The 21310-nt window shown below is 35.6% G+C and overlaps 1 protein-coding gene across 18 annotated transcripts in view; it reads left to right on the top strand.

Moving 5' to 3' along the window:
* Positions 1 to 21310, top strand: part of RP1 (RP1 axonemal microtubule associated) — a 449795-nt gene that overhangs the window by 190592 nt on the left and 237893 nt on the right. For 15 of the 18 annotated variants that reach the window (XM_070481256.1, XM_070481267.1, XM_070481255.1 and 12 more), the window contains 2 exons: positions 3068 to 3154; positions 6023 to 6155. The exons of 2 other annotated variants lie outside the window; for them this stretch is intronic. In XM_070481256.1, coding sequence (XP_070337357.1) covers positions 3068 to 3154; positions 6023 to 6155 — 220 coding nt within the window. The remainder of the gene's footprint in view (positions 1 to 3067; positions 3155 to 6022; positions 6156 to 21310) is intronic. One more of the 18 variants, XM_070481268.1, reaches the window with a different exon arrangement.

The raw sequence follows: 21310 nt of genomic DNA, 5'->3' as shown, positions 1-21310 counted from the left end.
ATTTTCTTCTATTTTTGGATTTTCTTTTCACTCTTTTGTTAGTATCCTTTGATGGACAAGATTTTTTTTTTTTTTTTTGCGGAAGGTTAGCCCTGAGCTAACTACCACCAATCTTCCTGTTTTTGCTGAGGAAGACTGGCCCAGAGCTAACATCCGTGCCCATCTTCCTCTATTTTATATGTGGGATGCCTACCACAGCATGGCTTTTGCCAAGCAGTGCCATATCTGCACCCAGGATCTGAACTAACAAAAACTGGGCCGCTGAGAAGCAGAACGTGTGAACTTAACCACTGCGCCACTGGGTTGGCCCCTGATGCACAAGAATTTTTAATTTTGATGATGTCTAATTTATCTACTTTTTTCTTTTGTTGCTTGTGTTTTTGGTGTCATATGTAAGAAACCATTGCCAAATCCAAGATCTTGAAGGCTTACCCCTAAATTTTATTTTGTATTAATTCTTGATCCATTTTGAGTTAAATTTTGTATATGGTGTGAGGTAAAAGTCCAATTCCATTATTTTGTATGTGCATACCTAGTAGTCCTGGCACTGTTCGTTAAAGAGACTATTCTTTCCCCATAGCATTGGCTTATCCTCTTGTTGAAAATCAACTGACCATAGATGGTCATAGGATTTATTTCTGGACTCTCAGTTCTATTCCATTGATCTATATGTCTGTTTTTATGCCTGTACCACACAGGTTTTATTACCTTAACTTTGTAATAAATTTTGAAATAAGAAAGTATGAGTTCTTCAACCTTGTTCTTATTCTTTAAGATTGCTTTGGCTATTTGTGGACCCTTGCAATTCCATATGAATTTTAGGATCAGCTTTTCCATTTCTGCAAAACAGGCCGTGTGGATTTTGACAGGGATTACATCGAATCTGTAGATTTCTTTGGGTAGTATTGACTTGTTATCAATATTAAGCCTTCCAATCCATGAACATGATATCTTTACAATTATTTAGGTCTTTAATTTCTTTCAGCAATGTTTTGTAGTTTTTCTTGTATAAGTCTTAAACTTCCTTTGTTAAGTTTATTCCTAAGAATTTTATTCTTTTTGATGCTATTGTAAATAGAATTGTTTTCTTAATTTCTTTTTTGTATCGTTCATTACTAATGAAAGGAATTGCAACAGATTTTTGTGTGGTGATCTAGTATCCTGTAACTTTGCGGAATTCCTTTATTAGCTTTAATAGGTTTTTGTGGAATCTTTAGGATTTTCTATATATTAGATCGTATCATCTGTGATACAGATAGTTTTATATAGTTTTATATCTATATATAGTTTTATATCCATAGTTTTATATCTTTCCTTTCCAAAATCTGATGTGTTAGATTTTGTCAAATGCTTTTTTTGCATCAATTTAGATAACTGTGTTTTTTTCCTCTTCATTCTGTTTACGTGGTAAATTACATTGATATTTGTATGTTGAACCACTCTCTATTCCTGGGATAAATCCCAGTTGGTCCTGGTGTATAATCCTCTTAAAACGCTTCTGGATTCAGTTAGCTAGTGTCTGTTGAAGATTTTTGCCTTTATATTTAGAAAGGGTATTTGTTTATAGTTTTCTTTGCTTGTCATGTCTTTGTCTGGCTTTGGTATCAACCCTGCTTACCTTCTAGAAAGAGTTAGGAAGTGTTCCCACTGCTATATTTTTGGGAGAGTTTGAGATGAATTGGTGTTAATTCTTCTTTAAATATTTGGTAGATTCACCAGTGAAGCCATCTGTCCTAGGCCTTTCTTTGTTGGGAGGTTTTTTATTACTGCTTCAATCTCTTTACTTATTATAGGCCTATTCAGACTTTCTGTTTTTTCTTGAGTCTGCTTTGACAGTTTGTGTTTTTCTAAGGATTTGTCTATTTCATCTAGGTTGTCTAATTTTTTGGCATACAATTGTTCATGATATTCTTTTATAATACTTTTTATTTCTGTAAGGTCAGTAGTAATGTCCCTTTTTTCATATATGATTTTAGTAATTTGACTTTTCTTCTTTCCTTAGGCTAGCTGTTTGTCAGTTTATTCTTTTTGAAGCCCTAATTTTTGGTTTTGTTGATTCCATTATTTTTGTATTCTCTATTTTATCTCCATTTTAATTTTTATTATTTGCTTTCTTCTTCCAGCTTTGCATTTAGTTTGCTCTCCTTTTTCTAGATCCTTAAATTGTAAAGCTAAGTTATTTATTTGAGATCTTCTTTCTTCTCCTTCTACTTCCTCTTTTTCTTCCACCTCCTGACCGTCCCATCCTCCTCTTGCCTCCTCCTACTTCTTTTTGCGTAAAGTCTCTGGATTTATTAGATTGGAATCTTCAAGAAAGTTTTCTCTCACGGCAAGCTTGACAATCTAGTTGATGGGCACCCATCTGAAATGATTTCTTCCTTTAAGCACATTCAGATTTTATGGAATTACAGCTAATATTTCCCTCTGAGCTCTGCTTTCACTGTATCTCCTGTGTTTTCTGTATGTTATTTTTTTTCATTCCTCTCAAGGTGTTTCTTAATTTCCCTTGCAATTTCTTTGACTTATTGGTTGCTTAAGAGTATGTCGTTTCATTTACATATTAGTGTATTTTTCAGGTTTTTTTCCCCTGTATTGATTTCTAGTTTCATTCCATTGTGGTTTGAAAAGATACTTTGTATGATTTCAGTCTTATTTAATTTTCAAAAGGTTTTTGTGACATAACATATGGTCTATCCTGGAGAAAATTCCATGTGCACTTGAGAAAATTATATTCTGCTGTTGTTGAGTGGAATGTTCTATAAATGTCTGTTAGATCTAGTTGGTGTATAATGTTCAAGTCCTCTCTTTCCTTATTGATTTTCTGTCTAGTTCTTCTGTCATTTATTCAAAGTGGAGTATTGAAGTCTCCAACTGTTATTGTAGACTATTTCTCCATTCAGTTCTGTTAATTTTTGCTTCATATATTTTGACACTCTGTTATTAGGTGTATGCTTGTTTATAAGCCTTATATCTTCTCGATAGATTGACCCCTTTATCTTAATATCAGCTGTTTTTAAATGGATTTTGTGAAAGTACATTGGAAGACAGTCTCTTGGTTCCTTTATAGATCACAGTTGGAGACATTGGAACACTCTTTAAGATTCGTATTGGTCATACCAACTCTGGACTCTCCCCTTCCTGGCACTGTAAAGAGGTAAAGACATATCAACGTTCCCATGCTTTCCAAAATACTCTGCAAATTCTGTTTAGGAATCAAACCCCAAGGGGGCAATTTATTCCTCTTATGAGTTGGTGGAGTCAAATCTGGACTTTTTTTGTCAATGTATTCCTCAGGGCAGCAGTATCATGTGCTGTTGTCGATAATTTAATCCCTCATTAATTGAGGGAAGCACTTCAACCAAACAGTCCTTTCACCTCTTCGAAAAGACAGGAAAATACTTGGGGCTCTCGATAAACTCATACTGCTTCTTGAGATGGTTGCACTAATGATGAAAAAGTGACTAGGTGGACGTTATCTGCTTCATGAGGGTTGTAAAACTAGACCATTTGTGCTGATGAAATAATAATCTAATAGACTTGAATGCCACCTCTCAAATTTAGTCTATTCATGCTAAGCAAGATAATGCCTCTGTGAGTACTTTTAGGAGGAAAAAAGGGGCTCAAGTTTTCTACGTTGTTCAGAATTAAAAATTGTACTTGTTACCATGATTACCAATAACTGCAGATTTTCAACACTGGAAATTGTACAGCTTGTCATCCATTTTTGTGTATGGTGTATTTCCATCTTTTGTCATTTCACAATAAATGATCTTTAAACAAGTTCTCAAAATGAAAAGAATATCTAGTTCCATTCCTGATATTTTTTGCAAACTTGTTCAACAGTTTTATAATATGTGAGAAAATTAATGAAAAAGTCATTGAAGATGAATAGTCCCTTAAAAACATACTTTTTATTCCATTAGCAGAAACACATAGTTGTTAATAATGCCATAGTCTTTACATAAAAGTCACAAAAGATCCTGAAGCAGAATGAAAAAATAAAACTCACTATATAAAAATACAGAATGTAGAAGATTTCAAAATTCAAAATTATTGGGTCTGGCCCAGTGGCGCAGCGGTTAGGTTCCCACATTCCACTTCTCGGCGGCCTGGGGTTTGCCGGTTCAGATCCCGGGTGTGGACATGGCACCGCTTGGCAAAAGCCCTGATGTGGTAGGCGTCCCACATATAAAATAGAGGAACATGGGCATGGATGTTAGCTCAGGACCAGTCTTCCTCAGCAAACAGAGGAAGATTGGCAGTAGTTAGCTCAGGGCTAATCTCCCTAAAAAAAAAAAAAATTCAAAATTATTGCCTGGCCTCTATGTGAAATAATTCTCTCTTTTATGCCATATAGAACTTTTGAAGTATGATATTCAGGTTGATATTTAATTGATCATATATAATAATACCTCTTACTCTTTTCTCTTTTAGTAAGCTAAACTAACTTATGAAAATTATCATTAATCCTCCTTCCATATCATTTGATTGATAATCAATAAGCAATATTATATTCATTATTAACCTGGGATGTTAAGACAGTGGTTAAGTAATCTGGAAAGATTATATAATACTGCAGAGGAAAGACATAAAATCAAGCTGAAAATTCTTACTGTCTTTCTCCCCATGGCAAATACTCTCTTCATTGCAAGGCAACTTGTTTGCCTGAGGTTTACCTCACCTGTCTTTGAGAACCAGTGAAGAAGAGAGATGGTCTTCATTCAAAGTTTTATTCTGAATATGCAAAGCTCTTATATAATTTACCCATTTGGCCAAATTGGGAGTTTCCTGTTCAATTTTTATAATACAGTTCAGAAGTTTGAAATTTAAAATTTTAGGTAAATTAGTGCCAATAACTTGAGGGGATTAGAATTAAGGCACTGAGTCCATTATAGCAATAATGGTATAGTATTTCTATAGTTCATAAAATGATCACATTGCTTTAAGGAACTTAATCTTGATTCTTTCAAGTTTAGTTAAGGAAGATTACAAAATAAAAACTTTCAAATAGTGATTTATTTTGTATTTCTCAAATGATCTGCCTTACTCTTTAATTAAAATAACCAAGTCAAATAGTTATGGCAGCAGTAGCAGCCTTGCAAACCAAGGGTAACCGTGTGTGGTTCTCAGGGAGCTTTTCTAAAAGTGTGATTGCACCAGAATCACACTTGATATGAATTTATGAATGCACATTTCTGGGCCTTACCAAGACCCACAGAATTAGTAAGTTTAGGAACTGAAAATCTACCTTTATGATGGTATGACTTCTTAAACAATCAAGGTTGAAAATCTCTGATGTAAGACATTTTAAAGACAAAAAGATTAACAGATAAAGTAACACTTCACTGAAACTTTTAAAAGAATAATAGTACCCTACTCATGAAAGCCTAGATTTTGGAATCAGAAAACATAATTTCTACTTTTTGATGATTTTTGACATTCGTCTGATCTTATCAGAATTTAACATCTTTATCAACTCCAGGATAAATGGATTAGATAGCGTATGGTATCATAGGTACCCAGATAAACAATTACTGCTTGAATTTCATTCATTGCTAAGGACCCAAGGAGGAAAATATATCAGTTTGAATCTGTAGTGCATGAAATTTAGCTCATGCTAATATTTTATAAAATCACTTTAAAATTTAAAAAACCTCATTACTAAGGGGTTGGAACAGGGGAATAACAGATTTTTAAAAATTGTAAACATCTCTTTCGAAATAGGAAAATATTGATGGCACTTAGAAAATTTGGGAGGTAATTGGTATGTTTAGCATTTCAATATAGAGACATTAGAAGTAGAAAAAGTTCAAAATAGAGAAAAGAAATGCCATTGTGCTTGAGATGGCAATAAAAGAAGAAATTAGCACTTTTCTTGTCAAATATTCAACAGCTTCCTTTATTAGAGAAAAGCAAAATGATCTTCCCTAAGCTAAGTGTCAGATTTGGACAAAAACTTTTATTTGATTTTTTGATAAAGTATTCTTATATTTTTTCAGAAGTAATATTGTTGCTATTGCAGATACAATTGTGGAACATGAATTCTAGGAAACAGTTTTACATACCTGTTCAACGATGGTTGGCACGAGATCAAGAGGATGGGGAAATCTGTCGAGAATTTCCTGTTTTAAACAAAGGACAACCCATCTTTCCAGGTAGGGAAGATACAGCTCCAGGCAGCACAGATAAAACTTGTTTGCCTAAAAGCTGAAGGACAGGAAATTTGATAAATACATGTTAAGTAAATGAATGAATGATTAAAGAACTGCTCTTTTCTTACCAATTACCTCTGCTGGTGTAACAGCTATATTTAAACATTTTTTAGTTGGTTCATGTACTGACATTCAGGAATATGTTCTTGTCAACAGCCCTGTAGGAAGGTCAGCTGAAATTCCTCTTAATCAAAACAAGAAAGTTAGTTCTTAGAAGGTTGTGAGAAAATTGAATATCCAATGAAGTTACTTCGGAGCTAAGAAATGCAAGTCAATGTATGCTTTTCTCTCTGGGCTCTGCCTTATTTTTGAAAATTTATCTGTTTGATCAGGAAATGAAAAAAGAATGGCTCAATGACTTTCTCAGCATTTGGTCAAAAACAGAAGTGTGTTCCAGCCTTGTATAAAAATGGCTGTGAAATAGGCTATACTTAGGGTTAGACAGTCACTACTCACTGCCACAAGAATTCAGGGTAATTCTGTGCATAAGAGCTGTTTGCTTATGTGTCTGCTGGCCTCTGTTTTGGAAGAGAATAAGAAAAGGATGTATGAGAATTATTAAATGGGCAATGATAAAAGTAGTCTTTTTTCCAATCCAAGATATTTTCTGCTAAAAATGTGGTATCTTAGTTTTCTAGAGAAATAAATGATAACATGTATTATCTGAAGATTAAGAAGAGTTCCAAAATGTCATATCATCTAACAGGCTTAGGCATATAATAACTTGTCTAACATTTCTAGGGAACGTAGGTTGGTAAAACATTTGCAGAGACTGACATTCCTTTGTGATTTTAAAATAAGATGTGATAAACTGTTAAGTTTCTGAAGTTAAAATATTTTTGAAAAGATAGGAATAGTTCTGTTTGCTGAAAAGTGAAGGATTGTATAAGCATTGTTCTCACCATTCATAAGCATTTTTCTCATCATTTATAAGTATTCTCCTCCTACTTCTCTAGTAATCACCAGTTTGTTTCCAATATCTATGAGTCTTTCTGTTTTTTATTTGTTTTGTTTTTTAGATTCTCCATGTAAGTGAAATCATACAATACGTATGTTTCTCTGTCTGACGTATTTCACTGAATATAGTACTCTCTAGGTCCATTCATGTTGTCACAAATGACAAGATTTCATTCTTTTTTATGCCTGAGTAATATTCCATTGTATGTATGATGTATTCTATTGTATGTATGTATGTGGATATATATGTATATGTGCCACATCTTCTTTATGCATCTATCGATGAACACTTAGGTTGCTTCCATATCTTGGCTGTTGTAAATAATGCTGCAATGGACATAGCGGTGCATATATCTTTTCAAGTTAGTGTTTTTGTTTTATTCAAATAAATACCCAGGAGCTGAGGTGCTGAATCGTGTGGGAGTTTTGGTTTTGGGGGGGGGGGGGAGTGAAACAGGTGAAATGGATTAAGTACAAACTTCCAGTTATAAAATGAATAAATCATGGGGATATAATAATGTACCACATAGGGAATATAGTGAATAATATTTTAGTAACTTTGTATGGTGACAGAAGGTAACTAGTCTTATTGTGGGTCATTTTGTAATGTATATAAATATCGAATCACTGTGATGTACACCTGAAACTAAGAGGATATTTTATGTCAATTATACTTCAATAAAAAAAATCATTATGTTGTATACCTTATACTAATGCAATGTCATATGTCAATTATATCTCAATAAAACTGGAAAAGAAATAATAAAATAAAATAACATCTACAATTATTATCAACCTTCTTCCTCATCTGCCCGTTTGCTTCACCCAGGAGGAGACATTTGCCAGATGCCCTCTTCCTACCCACTGTTAGTAATGATGCAGAGGTCACTTTTTGCCTCTTTGTCTCTCATTTTAATTGTAAAATTTTGTTCAAAGAAGTCATATTCTACAAATACATCCTGACTTTCCTGGGCTTTCTGTAGTACTTGGTACTTATGGATTTTTTTTTTTAATTGAGTTATTGATAGGTTACAATCTTGTGAAATTTCAATTGTACATTAATGTGTGTCAGTCATGTTGTAGGTGCACCACTTCACCCTTTGTGCCCACCCCCCACCCCACCTTTCCCCTGGTAGCCACTAAACTGTTCTTGGTCCATAGTTTTAAATTCCTCATATGAGTGGAGTCATACACAGATTATCTTTCTCTCGCTGGCTTATTTCACTTAACATAATTCTCTCAAGGTCCATCCATGTTATTGCAAATGGAATGATTTTGTTCTGTTTTGCAGCTGAGTAGTATTCCATTGTATATATGTACCACATCTTCTTTATCCATTCGTCTGTTGATGGGCACTTAGGTTGCTTCCAGGTCTTGGCTATTGTAAACAGTGCTGCAATAAACATTGGGGTGCACAGGACTTTTGGGATTGCTGACTTCAGGCTCTTTGGATAAATACCCAGTAGTGGGATGGCTGGATTGTATGGTAGTTCTATTTTTAGTTTTTTGAGGAATCTCCATACTGTTTTCCATAGTGGCTGCACCAGTTTGCATTCCCACCAGCAGTGTATGAGGTTCCTTTTTCTCCGCAACCTCTCCAACATTTGTTGCTATTAGATTTAGATATTTTTGTCATTCTAACAGGTGTAAGGTGATATCTTAGTGTAGTTTTGATTTGTATTTCCCTGATGATCAGCGATGATGAGCATCTTTTCATGTGCCTATTGGCCATCAGTATATCTTCTTTGGAGAAATGTCTGTTCATGTCTCCAGCCCATTTTTTGATTGGGTTGTTTGATGTTTTGTGGTTGAGTTGCGAGAGTTCTTTATATATTAAGGATATTAAGCCTTTGTCAGATATATGACTTGCAAATATTTTTTCCCAGTTAGTGGGTTGTTTTTTTGTTTCAATCCTGTTTTCATTTGCCTTGAAGAAGCTCTTTAATCTGATGAAGTCCCATTTGTTTATTCTTTCTATTGTTTCCCTTCTCTGAGAAGGCATGGTGTCCGAAAAGATCCTTTTAATACTGATGTCAAAGAGTATACTGCCTACATTTTCTTCCAGAAGCCTTATGGTTTCAGGTCTCACCTTTAGGTCTTTAATCCATTTTGAGTTTATTTTGGCGAATGGTGAAAAAGAATGGTCAATTTTCATTCTTTTACATGTGGCTTTCCAGTTTCCCCAGCACCATTTGTTGAAAAGACTTTCTTTTCTCCATTGTATGCCCTCAGCTCCTTTGTCGAAGATAAGCTGTCCATAGATGTGTGGTTTTATTTCTGGGCTTTCAATTCTGTTCCATTGATCTGTGCACCTGTTTTTGTACCAGTACCATGCTGTTTTGATCACTGTAGCTTTGTAGTATGTTTTGAAGTCAGGGATTGTGATGCCTCCCGTTTTGTTCTTTTTTCTCAGGATTGCTTTAGCAATTCGGCGTCTTTTGTTGCCCCATATGAATTTTAGGATTCTTTGTTCTAATTCTGTAAAGAATGTCATTGGGATTCTGATTGGGATGGCGTTGAATCTGTAGATTGCTTTAGGTAGAATGGACATTTTAACTATGTTTATTCTTCCAATCCATGTACATGGAATGTCTTTCCATCTCCTTATGTCGTCATCCAATTCTCTCAGAAAGGCCTTGTAATTTTCATTATATAGGTCCTTCACTTCCTTAGTTAAATTTACCCCAAGGTATTTTATTCTTTTTGTTGGGATTGTGAATGGTATTGTATTCTTGAATTCTTTTTCTGTTGGTTCATTACTGGAGTATAGAAATGCTACTGATTTATGCAAATTGATTTTATACCCTGCAACTTTGCTGTAGTTGTTGATTACTTCTAACAGTTTTCCAATGGATTCTTTGGGGTTTTCTATATATAAGATCATGTTGTCTGCAAACAGCGAGAGTTTCACTTCTTCCCTCCCTATTTGGATTCCTTTTATTCCTTTTTCTTGCCTGATTGCTCTGGCCAGGACCTCCAGTACTATGTTAAATAAGAGTGGTGATAGAGGGCATCCTTGTCTTGTTCCTGTTTTCAGGGGGATGGGGTTCAGTTTTTGCCCATTGAGTATGATGTTGGCTATGGGTTTGTCGTATATGGCCTTTATTATGTTGAGGTAGTTTCCTTCTATGCCCATTTTGTTCAGAGTTTTTATCATAAATGGCTGTTGGATCTTGTCAAATGCCTTCTCTGCATCTATTGAGATGATCATGTGGTTTTTATTCCTCAGTTTGTTGATGTGGTGTATCACGTTGATTGATTTGCGGATGTCAAACCATCCCTGTGTCCCTGGTATGAATCCCACCTGATCCTGATGTATGATTCTTTTGATGAATTGCTGAATTCTGGTGGCCAAAATTTTGTTTAGAATTTTTGCATCTATGTTCATCAGTGATATTGGCCTGTAGTTCTCTTTTTTCGTGGTGTCCTTGTCAGGTTTTGGTATCAGCATGATGTTGGCCTCATAGAATGTGTTAGGAAGTGTTCCATCTTCCCTAATTTTTTGGAATAACTTGAAAAGGATAGGTACTAAGTCCTCTCTGAAAGTTTGGTAGAATTCCCCAGGAAAGCCGTCTGGTCCTGGGGTTTTATTCTTTGGGATGTTTTTGATTGCTGTTTCAATCTCTTTCCTTGTGATTGGTCTGTTCAAATTGTCTGCCTCTTCCTGAGTGAGCTTTGGGAGATTGTAGGAGTCCAAGAATTTATCCATTTCCTCTAGGTTATCCATTCTGTTGGCATATAGTTTTTTGTAGTATTCTCTTATAATCTGTTGTATTTCTGCAGAGTCTGTTGTTATTTCTTCTCGCTCATTTCTGATTTTGTTTATTTGAGCTTTCTCCCTATTTTTCTTTGTAAGTCTGGCTAGTGGTTTGTCAATTTTATTTATCTTCTCAAAAAACCAGCTCTTTGTCTCATTGATCCTTTCTACTGCCTTTTTCGTTTCAATAGTATTTATTTCTGCTCTGATTTTTATTATTTCTCTCCTTCTGCTGACTTTGGGCTTCATTTGTTCTTTTTTCTCTAGTTCAGTTAGGTGTGCTTTAAGGTTGCTTATTTGGGATTTTTCTTGTTTGTTAAGATGTGCCTGTATTGCGATGAATTTTCCTCTTAATACAGCTTTTGCTGTATCCCATATGAGTTGGTATGGCATGCTATCATTTTCATTTGTTTCCAGGTATTTTTTTATTTCTTCTTTAATTTCTTCAATGATCCATTGCTTGTTCAGTAGTGTGTTGTTTAGTCTCCACATCTTTGTGCCTTTCTCAGCTTTTTTCTTGTAATTAATTTCTAGCCTTATAGCACTATGATCTGAGAAGATGCTTGTTATTATTTCAATTTTTTTAAATTTGTAGAGCCTTGCCTTGTTTCCCAACATATGGTCTATCCTAGAGAATGTTCCATGTGCACTTGAGAAGAATGTGTATTCAGCTCCTTCAGGGTGGAGTGATCTATATATGTCTATTAAGTCCAATTGTTTTAGTTTTTCATTCAGCTCCACTATTTCCTTGTTGATTTTCTGCCTGGATGATCTGTCCATTGATGTGAGTGGGGTGTTGAGGTCCCCTACTATTATTGTGTTGTTTTTAACATCTCCTTTAGGTCTGTTAATAGTTGCTTTATGAATCTTGGTGCTCCTGTGTTGGGTGCGTAGATATTTATAAGCGTTATTTCTTTTTGATGAAGTGTCCTTTTGATCATTATATATTGTCCCTCTGTGACTCTCTTTACCTGTCTTATTTTGAAATCCACTTGGTCTGATATGAGAATTGCAACACCTGCCTTTTTCTCCTTGCTATTTGCTTGAAGTATTGTCCTCCACCCCTTCACCCTGAGTCTGTGTTTGTCCTTGGGGCTGAGGTGTGTTTCCTGGAGGCAACAAATTGTTGGATCTTGTTCTTTAATCCATTTTGCCACTCTGTGTCTTTTTATTGGAGAGTTCAATCCATTCACATTGCGAGTGATTATTGATGCATGTGGACTTAATGCTGTCAATCTGTCGCTCATTATCTTGTTTTCCTGTGTTTCTTTTCCTGTGTGCTTTAGACTATCCATTTAATACTGCAATTTCTTATGCTGGGTTTCTTAGATTTTTCCTTATCTATGATTTGTGACTCTGTTCTGTACTTTATTTTAGTGTCTACCTTGAAGTTTGTATTTAGAATCTCGTGTATAATATAGTCTATTCTCTGGTGGTCTCTTACTTACTCGACCAATACTGATTTAGACCCTTTGCTCTTCCCTTCCTAAATAATTATTTTCATTTTTTATTCCAACTCGTCTTATTAATTTGTAGTTAGAGTGCTAAGATCGTCCTTGTTTTGGTAGTTTCCTTATTTTTACCCTAATGCTATAGTTGAATATTTGCTATCCTCTTCTGGTTCTATCCATCGGTCTCCCTAGTCTGTGGCTTGTGTCCCCTTTCTCCCTTTTTTCTTTTTTCAAGTATGAGAGCCTTCTTGAGGATTTCTTGTAATGGAGGGCTTTTAGTTACAAATTCCCTTAACTTTTGTTTGTCTGGAAAAGATTTAATTTCTCCCTCATATCTGAAGGAAATTCTTGCTGGATAGAGTATTCTTGTCTGAAGGTTTTTATCCTTTAAAGCTTTGAATATATCACTCCATTCTCTCCTAGCTTGTAGGGTTTCTGTAGAGAAATCCGCTGACAGTCTGATAGGGGCTCCTTTATAGGTTACTCTCTTTTTTTTTCTTACTTCCCTGAGTATTCTTTCCTTATCATTCCTATTTGCCAACTTTACTATTATGTGCCTTGCGGTGGGTCTTTTTACATTGACAAATCTAGGAGATCTAAAACCCTCCTCTACATACATTTCTCCGTTGATCCCTAGATTTGGGAAGCTCTCTTCAATAATTTCGTTAAGCACACTTTCTGCTCCATTTTCCTTTTCCATATTCTCGGGAATTCCTATGATCCTTATGTTCTTACTCCTCATTGAATCCATTATCTCTCGGAGATTTTCCTCATTTTTTTTAATTCTTAGTTCTCTTTCTTCCTCTGTCTGGCGCCATTCAGCCTGTCTGTCCTCGATTATGCTGATTTTCTCCTCTATGTTGTCTACATGGGCATTCAGGGAATCCGTATTCTGTTTTATCTGGTCCATTGTGTTTTTCATCTCAAGTAATTCTGTTTGATTCTTCTTTATGATTTCAATCTCTTTTGTGAAGTAATTCCAGAACTTGGCTTGTTTCTCTTTCTCTCTACCTCATTGAGTTTTTTGATTATAGCTGCTCTGAATTCATTATCACTTAGTTTACCTAATTCCAAGTCCTCAGGACTTAATTCTGTGTTTTTATTGTTTTCCTTCTGGTCTGGGGTTTTTATAAATTGCTGGATGGTAGAGGAGCGGTTTTTTCTCATGGTGGTAGAATTCAGTTGCAGTTACAGCCTGTTGCCACTAGATGGGGGTCGAGAGCGGTGTGTTAGCTCTCCGCCTTGGGGCAAGATGGCTGCGCCCACTGGCTTTGTTAGGGGGGAGGGCCTGTCACTCACACACGCCGGTCTGGGTTCAGATCAGTTCTGTTCTCTGGTCTCCTAAGGCCCTTGATTTATAGGGTCCTCGCGGACGGAAGCTTTCCCCCCGTCAGTGGGTCTCCACTGAATCAGCGGCAGGAGTCCTGGATGATCCCCCGGTCGCGTGGCCCCTCCCCAACTCCTTACCGACCCACGCGGCAGCGATAGCAGACTCTAGGGGAGGGAGCGATGTTCTCTCCTACCGTTCCAGCGCCTCCGAAGGGGTAAAGCTAGGTTTATGATCTCTGCCTTCTTGGTATTGTAGGTCTCTAACGAGCTGGCATTATGTTTATTCTCTGAAATTCAGTTCTTCCAATCTTTTGTTGTATTTTGGAGGGGAGAGAATCCCGGGTCAGCTCACCCCGCCATTTTGCTCCCGGTACTTATGGATTATTAATAAACATTTTTATTTTCAGTTTCTCCACATGACTTCATGAAACCTCTCATGTTTTTTCTCATGTGCTATCTGTACTCTCATGTGCTATTTATAAACTTGGTAAAGCTTTAGTTATCTAGATCAGTGGTATATATAGCAAATGTTAGCTGACCTCAGCTATATTTTTGCCTAATAGTCTAGCAAAGATTGTTGCTATGGATGAAATGATATTATAAGCAACAGCCTTCACTAGAGATAGAGACATCAGTTCTAGGTGGTATAAATAAGGAAAGATTGGATTAGTTTCTTTTTTGCTATATTGCATTCATTTGAGTACAAAAGAATGAGGGTAGTATTTGTCATTTAAGGTAAAAGGAAATCTAAAAGTGTTTGCCTGGCTAACCAGTATACTATCTTATATACCTGAAAGAACACGTTTTGTAATTACAGAAATATTTTCCTGCAGAGGATAAAGATTGCTAAGAAAACCAGAGCAAAAGTGGGCTATCTGAGGCTGTGTGAGGTACTTTTTAAAAATATTTATCTTTAATTGTGGTAGCAAACACATAGCATTAAATTTAACGTCTTAAACATTTTTAAGTGTACATTTCAGGAGTCTTAAGTATATTCCCTTTGTTTTATAACAGATCTCTAGAACTTTTTTCATCTTACAAAGCTGAAATTCTATTTCTTTTTGTGTGAGTTTTGGCAGATTGTGTCTTTCAAGGAATTGGTCCATTTCATCTAGATTATTGAATTTTCAGACATAGAATTTTTCATAGTATTCCTTTATAATTGTTTTAATTTTGCGTGGGATCTGTAGTGATGCTCCCTCTTTCATTTCTGATATTAGTAATTTGTGTCCTCTTTATTTCTTAGTTAGCCTTACTAGAGGCTTATTGATTTTATTGATCTTTTCAAAGAACCGGCTTGTGGTTTCACTAATTTTCTCTATTGATTTCCTGTTTTTTCATTTTCATCGGTTTCTGCTTTGTCTTATTTACTTTCTTCTTGCTTACTTTGGGTTTAATTTACTCTTCTTTTTCTAGTTTCCTAAGGTGGAAACAGATGATTGATTTTAGTGCTTTCTTCTTTTCTAATGTATGTATTCAATGCTGTAAATCCCTCTAAGCATTGCTTTTGCTGCGTTCCACAAATTTTGATAAGTTCTGTTTTCATTTTCATTTAGCTCAAAATATTTTTAAATTTTTCTTGAGATTTCTTCTTTGACCCATATATTGTTTAGAAGTGTCTTATTTAATCTCCATGTATTTTTGGGTTTTCCAGTTATCTTTCTGTTACTCATTTCTAGTTTAATTCCACTGTGGTTTTAAGAGCAGACATTGTATGATTTCTATTCTTTTAAATCTGTTAAGATGTGTTTTATGGCCCAGATTGTGGTCTATCTTGGTGAATATCCCATGTGAGCTTGGGAAGAATGTGTATTCTGCTGTTGTTGGATGAACTAATCTTTAGATATGAGTCATAAACAGTTGATTGATAGTGTTATTGAGTTCACCTATATCCTTATTGATTTTTTGCCTGGTGGATCTGCCCATTTCTGAGAAAGGGATGTTGGAGTCTCCAGCTATGATAGTGGATTTATTTATTTCTCTTTGCAATTCTGTCAGTTTTTGCCTCATGTAGTTTGGTGCTCTATCATTAGGCATGTTTATATGAAGGATTATCATGTCTTCTTGGAGAATTGACCCTTTCATCATTATGTCATGCCCTTTTATTGCCAGCCTTCGTGGTCTAGAAGTTAAGATTCCATGGTGGCCCGGGTTCATTTCCCCATCAGGGGACCACACCACCCATCTGTTGGTTGTCATACTGTAGTGGCTACATGTTGCTGTGATGCTGAAAACTATTCCACCAGTATTTCAAATACCAGCAGAGTTACCCATGGTGGACACATTTAAGCAGAGCTTCCAGACTAAGACAGACTAGGACAAAGGATCTGGCCACCCATTTCTGAAAAAACTTAGCTGTGAAAACACTATGAATAGCAGCAGAGCATTGTCTGATATAGTGCTGGAAGGTGAGAGGATGGCATAGAAAGACCAGGTAGAGTTCCACTCTACTGTGCACAGGGCACTAGGAGTCAGAATCGACTTGATAGCGCTAACAACAGCAATGTCCTTCTTTATCCCTGATAACTTTCCTTGCTTTGACATCTGCTGTGTCTGAAATTAATATAGTTACTCCTGCATTCTTTTAATTAGCATTAGCATGGTATATTTTTCTTTATCCATTTACTTTAATTTATTTGTGCCTTTATATTTAAAGTGGGTTTCTTGTAGACAACATATAATTGAGTCTTATTTTTTGATCCACTCTGACAATCTCTGTCTATCAGTTGGTACATTTAGACCATTGATGTTCAAAGTGATTATTGACATAATTGGATTAATATCTATCAGATTTGCTACTGTTTTCTATTTTCTGCCCTTATTTTTTGTTCCTATTTTGTTTTTCACTGTTTTTTTCTGCCTTTTGTGGTTTTAATTGATCATTTAATCAAGAAAATCATTCCATTTTTCTCTCCTTTCTTAGCATATCAGTTATAATTTATTTTGTACTTTAGTGATTTAGCTAGAATTTGCAAATACACTTTTACGACTAATGTAAGTCCACTTTCAAATAACAATATACTTCTTCACAGGTAGTGGGAATACCTTAGAATAACAAAATAATCTAATTTTTCCCTCCTATCCCTTGTATCGTTGCTATAATTCATTTCTCATATATATAAGCATACATAAACATATATATATGATATATGCATTGTTTCTATTATTATTTTGAACAGTTGTCTGTTTGATCAAGTAAGAATAAGAAAAAAGTTTTTGTTTTATTGCTTCTTTGATACATTTCTTTCTTTATGTAGATCTAAGTTTCTGACCTGTATTATTTTCCTTTTCTCTAAAGAACTTTTTCAGCATTTTCTGCAAGGTAGGTCTACTGGCAAGAAATTCTCTCAATTTTTGTTTGTCTGAGAAAGTCTATTTCTCCTTCACTTATGATGGATAATTTCTCAGGGTAAAGATTTCCAGGTTGATTTTTTTTCTCTCTCAACACTAAATATTTCACTCCATTCTCTTTCTTGCATTGTTTCTGAGAAGTTAAATGTAATTCTTATCTCTGTTGCTCTATAAGTAAGGTGGGTTTTTTTTCTGTAATTCCTTCAGGAGTTTTTCTTTATCTTTGATTTTTCTGTAGTTTGAAAACAATATGCCTAATGTAGTTTTTTAATTTTTTTAGCTTTTATCATGCTTGGTGTTCTCTGAGAACCTAGTTGAGTTCCTGGAGGAAAAACTCACAAAAGTATGGGGGGCCGTATGACTGAGCACCCCTCTAAGACTAGGTCCTCATGGAGTTTTAACTGTCAGACTTGTCTGCAATGAGCCTCCAACAGTTTGTTAGTGATAGTTCAGATTTTCCTGCCCTGGCACTGGTTCCCATGGCAGTTTCTGCTGAAGAGTCCCTGCTACTAGAAGCTATGACTCCCTGTGTTCATCTGTCTGTCCCTCTAATCTCAGGGGCCATAATATTTCCTGTGTCCTCACCTCTTTTATGGATCCAAGAAGAGTTGTTTTTTCAGTCAGTTCAGCTTTTTACTTGTTAGGATGGAGTGGGCTTTCAAGCTTCTTACATGTGGAACTGGAACCAAAGCTGAAACTCCATACCCGTTCCCTCTCCTCCATTCTCCCAGCACTTGGCAACCAATTTTCTGCTTAGTTCTATGATTTTGACTACTTTAGAGTCATATGAGTAGGGTCATACAATATTTATCCTTTTGTAATTGGCTTATTTCACTTAGCTAAATGTCCTTGAGGTTCATCCATATTGTAGTATGTAAGAGAATCTCCTTCTTTTTAAAGGCTACATCATGTTCTTTTTGCTCTTATGACTTGATAATTTTGAATCACCTGTCTGTCTTCAAGTTCACTGATTCTTTCTTCTGCTGGTCGTGTCTGCTGTTATAACTGCCTAATGAATTTTTCAATTGAGTTGTTGTATTTTTCAGGTCCAGAATTTCTGTTTCATTCTTATTCATAATTTCTATCTCTTTTTTGATATTCTCATTTTGTTTGTGCATAGTTTTTCTGATGTTGTTTAGTTGTCTTTCTGTATTCTCTTTTAGTTCATTGTTCATCTTTAAGTTTTTTTAACTCGTCAGATTATTCATAGATATCCATTTCTTTATGGTTAGTTTTTTTTTTTATGGTTAGTTTCTTGAAGTTGAATTTGTCCCTTTGATTGGGCCACATTTTCCTGTTTTTCTTTTTAGATATGCCTGTGATCTTTTGTTGCAATTTGGGCATTTGAAAAAACAGCCACTTCTCTAGTGTTTGTAGATTGGCATCGTATACAGGAAGATCTTTGCTAATCAGCCCAACAAGAGATTCTGGTGACCTCTCTATCTTTTTCCAGCTATGCATCTTATTTGACTGTGCGTGTAATCTCCTACTTGAAGAGGTTTGTGTAATTCTACTCAGGAGCTTCTCCTAGTGTATATCTGTAGTACTGCAATCTCTCTGGTGCTGGAAAAAGCTGTTGGTGTTCATCTTGATTATCAGCAGTCCATACCCTTGTGCCCATTCCTGTCAATGTTTTGATTCAGGCAAGAGAGCAATCAGTCCTTTAGCCCCTTGAAAAGCCAGAACATTGTACATATATTCCACTCTTCTCTTTACTTTCCTAAGGAGAAGGCACATGTTGAGCATTTATCCCAAGTGTATTGTGTTGTGCTGGGGAGGAGGGGTTTAGATGTGTACAATGCCATGAATTTTCCTAGTGGCTTTGATGTGGTTCATCTTGGCTTTGGGCTTGCCTGGGTACAGGAACCTCTTATGGTTTATGGAATTCTCACAAAGGTAGTTGGTCCATGTATTCTTAAGTTGGTGTCTCTGTGGGAGAAACTGGAACTGGGGCTTCGTATTCCAGTATCTTGCTGATGTCCTGTGCAAGCTATTTTAGTAAAACAACTATTTTGCATTTCAAGTTGCATAAGTGACCCCTGGGTGAATATGCCAATTAATTAAGAAGACTGAAGTTCACTTTTCTTTTTTTTCTATCAGTTTTTTTGAGACATAATGACATACAGCACTGTATAAGTTGAAGGTGCACAGCATAATGACTTGACTTACATATATTGTGAAATGATTACCACAATAAGTTTAGTTTACATCCAACATTGCCTACAAAAAAAGACAGAAAAAAATGTTTTTTTCCTTGTAATGAGAATTTTTAGGGTTTACTTTCTTAGCAACTTTCAGATATACCATACAACATTGTTAATTGTAGTCATCATGAAGTACATCTCCAGTACTTATTTATCTTATAACTGGAAGTTTGTACCTTCTGACGACCTTCATCCAATTCTCCCACCCACACCACTTCTAATAATTATACATCTGATCTCTTTTTCTATGACTGACTTTTTTTTTTAAAAGATTACACATATAAGTGAAGTCATACAGTATTTTTCTTTCTCTGTCTGACTTATTTCACTTAGCATAATGCCCTCAAGGTCCATCCATATTGTCACAAATGGCAGGATTCCCTTCTTTTTTATGGTTGAATAGTATTCCATTATTCCATTGTGTATATACCACAGTTCACTTTTCTTATATGTCTACTAAATTCTTATATAGAAAATAAAAAAAGAGGTCCTCTGATAGGAATAATAGAAAAGTAATATACCACTGTTACTCTGACCCTTCTCCTCCCACTATTCCCTTCCAAGGTTAGCAAAATTGGTCATTTGGTTTTTATAAAGGGAGAAAATGAAATTTTGGCTAAAAACATAATTGGAAGTGTTATTAATGTTTAGAGGATGATTGTCAAGTTAACAATTCTAGAAAAATAAATATCTTTCAGTGGTTACTACTTATAAACCCTTTTTCTGTATGAGCTGAGGAGAGAGTACAATATATAGAAATACCACTGATGTGAAAATCCAAAAGAATAGAGCTGGTGCAGGAGGGCAAAGCAGGGTTATGTTTAAGAGTATTCAGAACTCTGGAATCAGACTACTTAGATGCCTATCCTAGTTTATGTTAGTACAGTCATGTGCCACAGCACAATGTTCCAGTCAACGACAGACCACATATACGAGGGTAATCCTGTAAGATTATAATGGAGCTGAAAAATTTCTGTCACCTAGTGATGTCATAGCCATCATAACATCATAGTGCAATGCATTATTCACATTTTTGTGGTGATGCTGGTGTAAACAAACCTGTGCTGCCAGTAGTATAAAAGGATAGCACATATAATTATGTATGGTACATAATACTTGGTAATGATAATAAACGACTGTGTTACTAGTTTATGTATTTATTATAATATACTTTTTATTCTTATTTGGGAACGTACTCTTTGTACTTATAAAAAAAGTTTACTGTAAAACGGTATGCCCTGTCATGCCAACAATAGCCTCACACATCTCATGTTTACCACATCTCTTGATTGCATCATTTTCTCTCGTGCTTGATTTAATCTCATGTTGTTTTGTTCCTCATGGCCCCTAAGCATACAAAATCCACTACTAATGTTGCCAGTGAGAGGCCATGTTAAGTGACTGAGCTAGAAATGAAACTGAAAGTGATTAATGACTAGCAAGGTGAAAAATCAGTGATGGTTATTGCTCACCAGTCAGGTATGTCCCATTCCACTATAGCTGTGATCTTGAAGAACAAGAACAAAGTGATGGAAGCTGTTAAAGGATCTGCTTTGTTGAAGGCAGTGAGACTAACCCAGATCTGAGAAGGGTCTATATAAGATATGGAGAAACTTCTAATGACCTGGATTGAAGACCAGGCACAGACGGGTATCCCTCTCAGCACCCTCTCATGAAGGTATCCCTCATGACAGTCACGGCCAAAGCAAAAAGTTTGTTTGCGATGTTCAAAGGAAAGGCTGCACCTGACTACAATGTTGAATTTACCATTAGCTCTGGGTCGTTTAAACGATTCAAGAATCATCATTCATTACATAATGTGAAAGTGAGCCATGAGTCTGCAAGTGTTGATGTGAAGGCAGCTGAAGAATTTTTGGAAACTCTAGATAAGCTGATTGTGGAGGAAAATTACTTGCCAGAGCAATTATTCAATACTGATGAAACTCCCTGTTCTGGAAAGAGTTACCTGAAAGGACTTTTGTCCAGAAGGAGGCCAAGTCAGTGCTAGATTTGAAGGCTTTTAAGGACAGGGTAACAGTCTTCTTTGGG

Source organism: Equus asinus, chromosome 12 (genome assembly GCF_041296235.1).
Source record: "Equus asinus isolate D_3611 breed Donkey chromosome 12, EquAss-T2T_v2, whole genome shotgun sequence".
Taxonomy (NCBI): Eukaryota; Metazoa; Chordata; class Mammalia; order Perissodactyla; family Equidae; genus Equus; species Equus asinus.
Note: the sequence above shows the minus strand (reverse complement) of the source record. Positions and strands in the feature narration are given on the sequence as shown.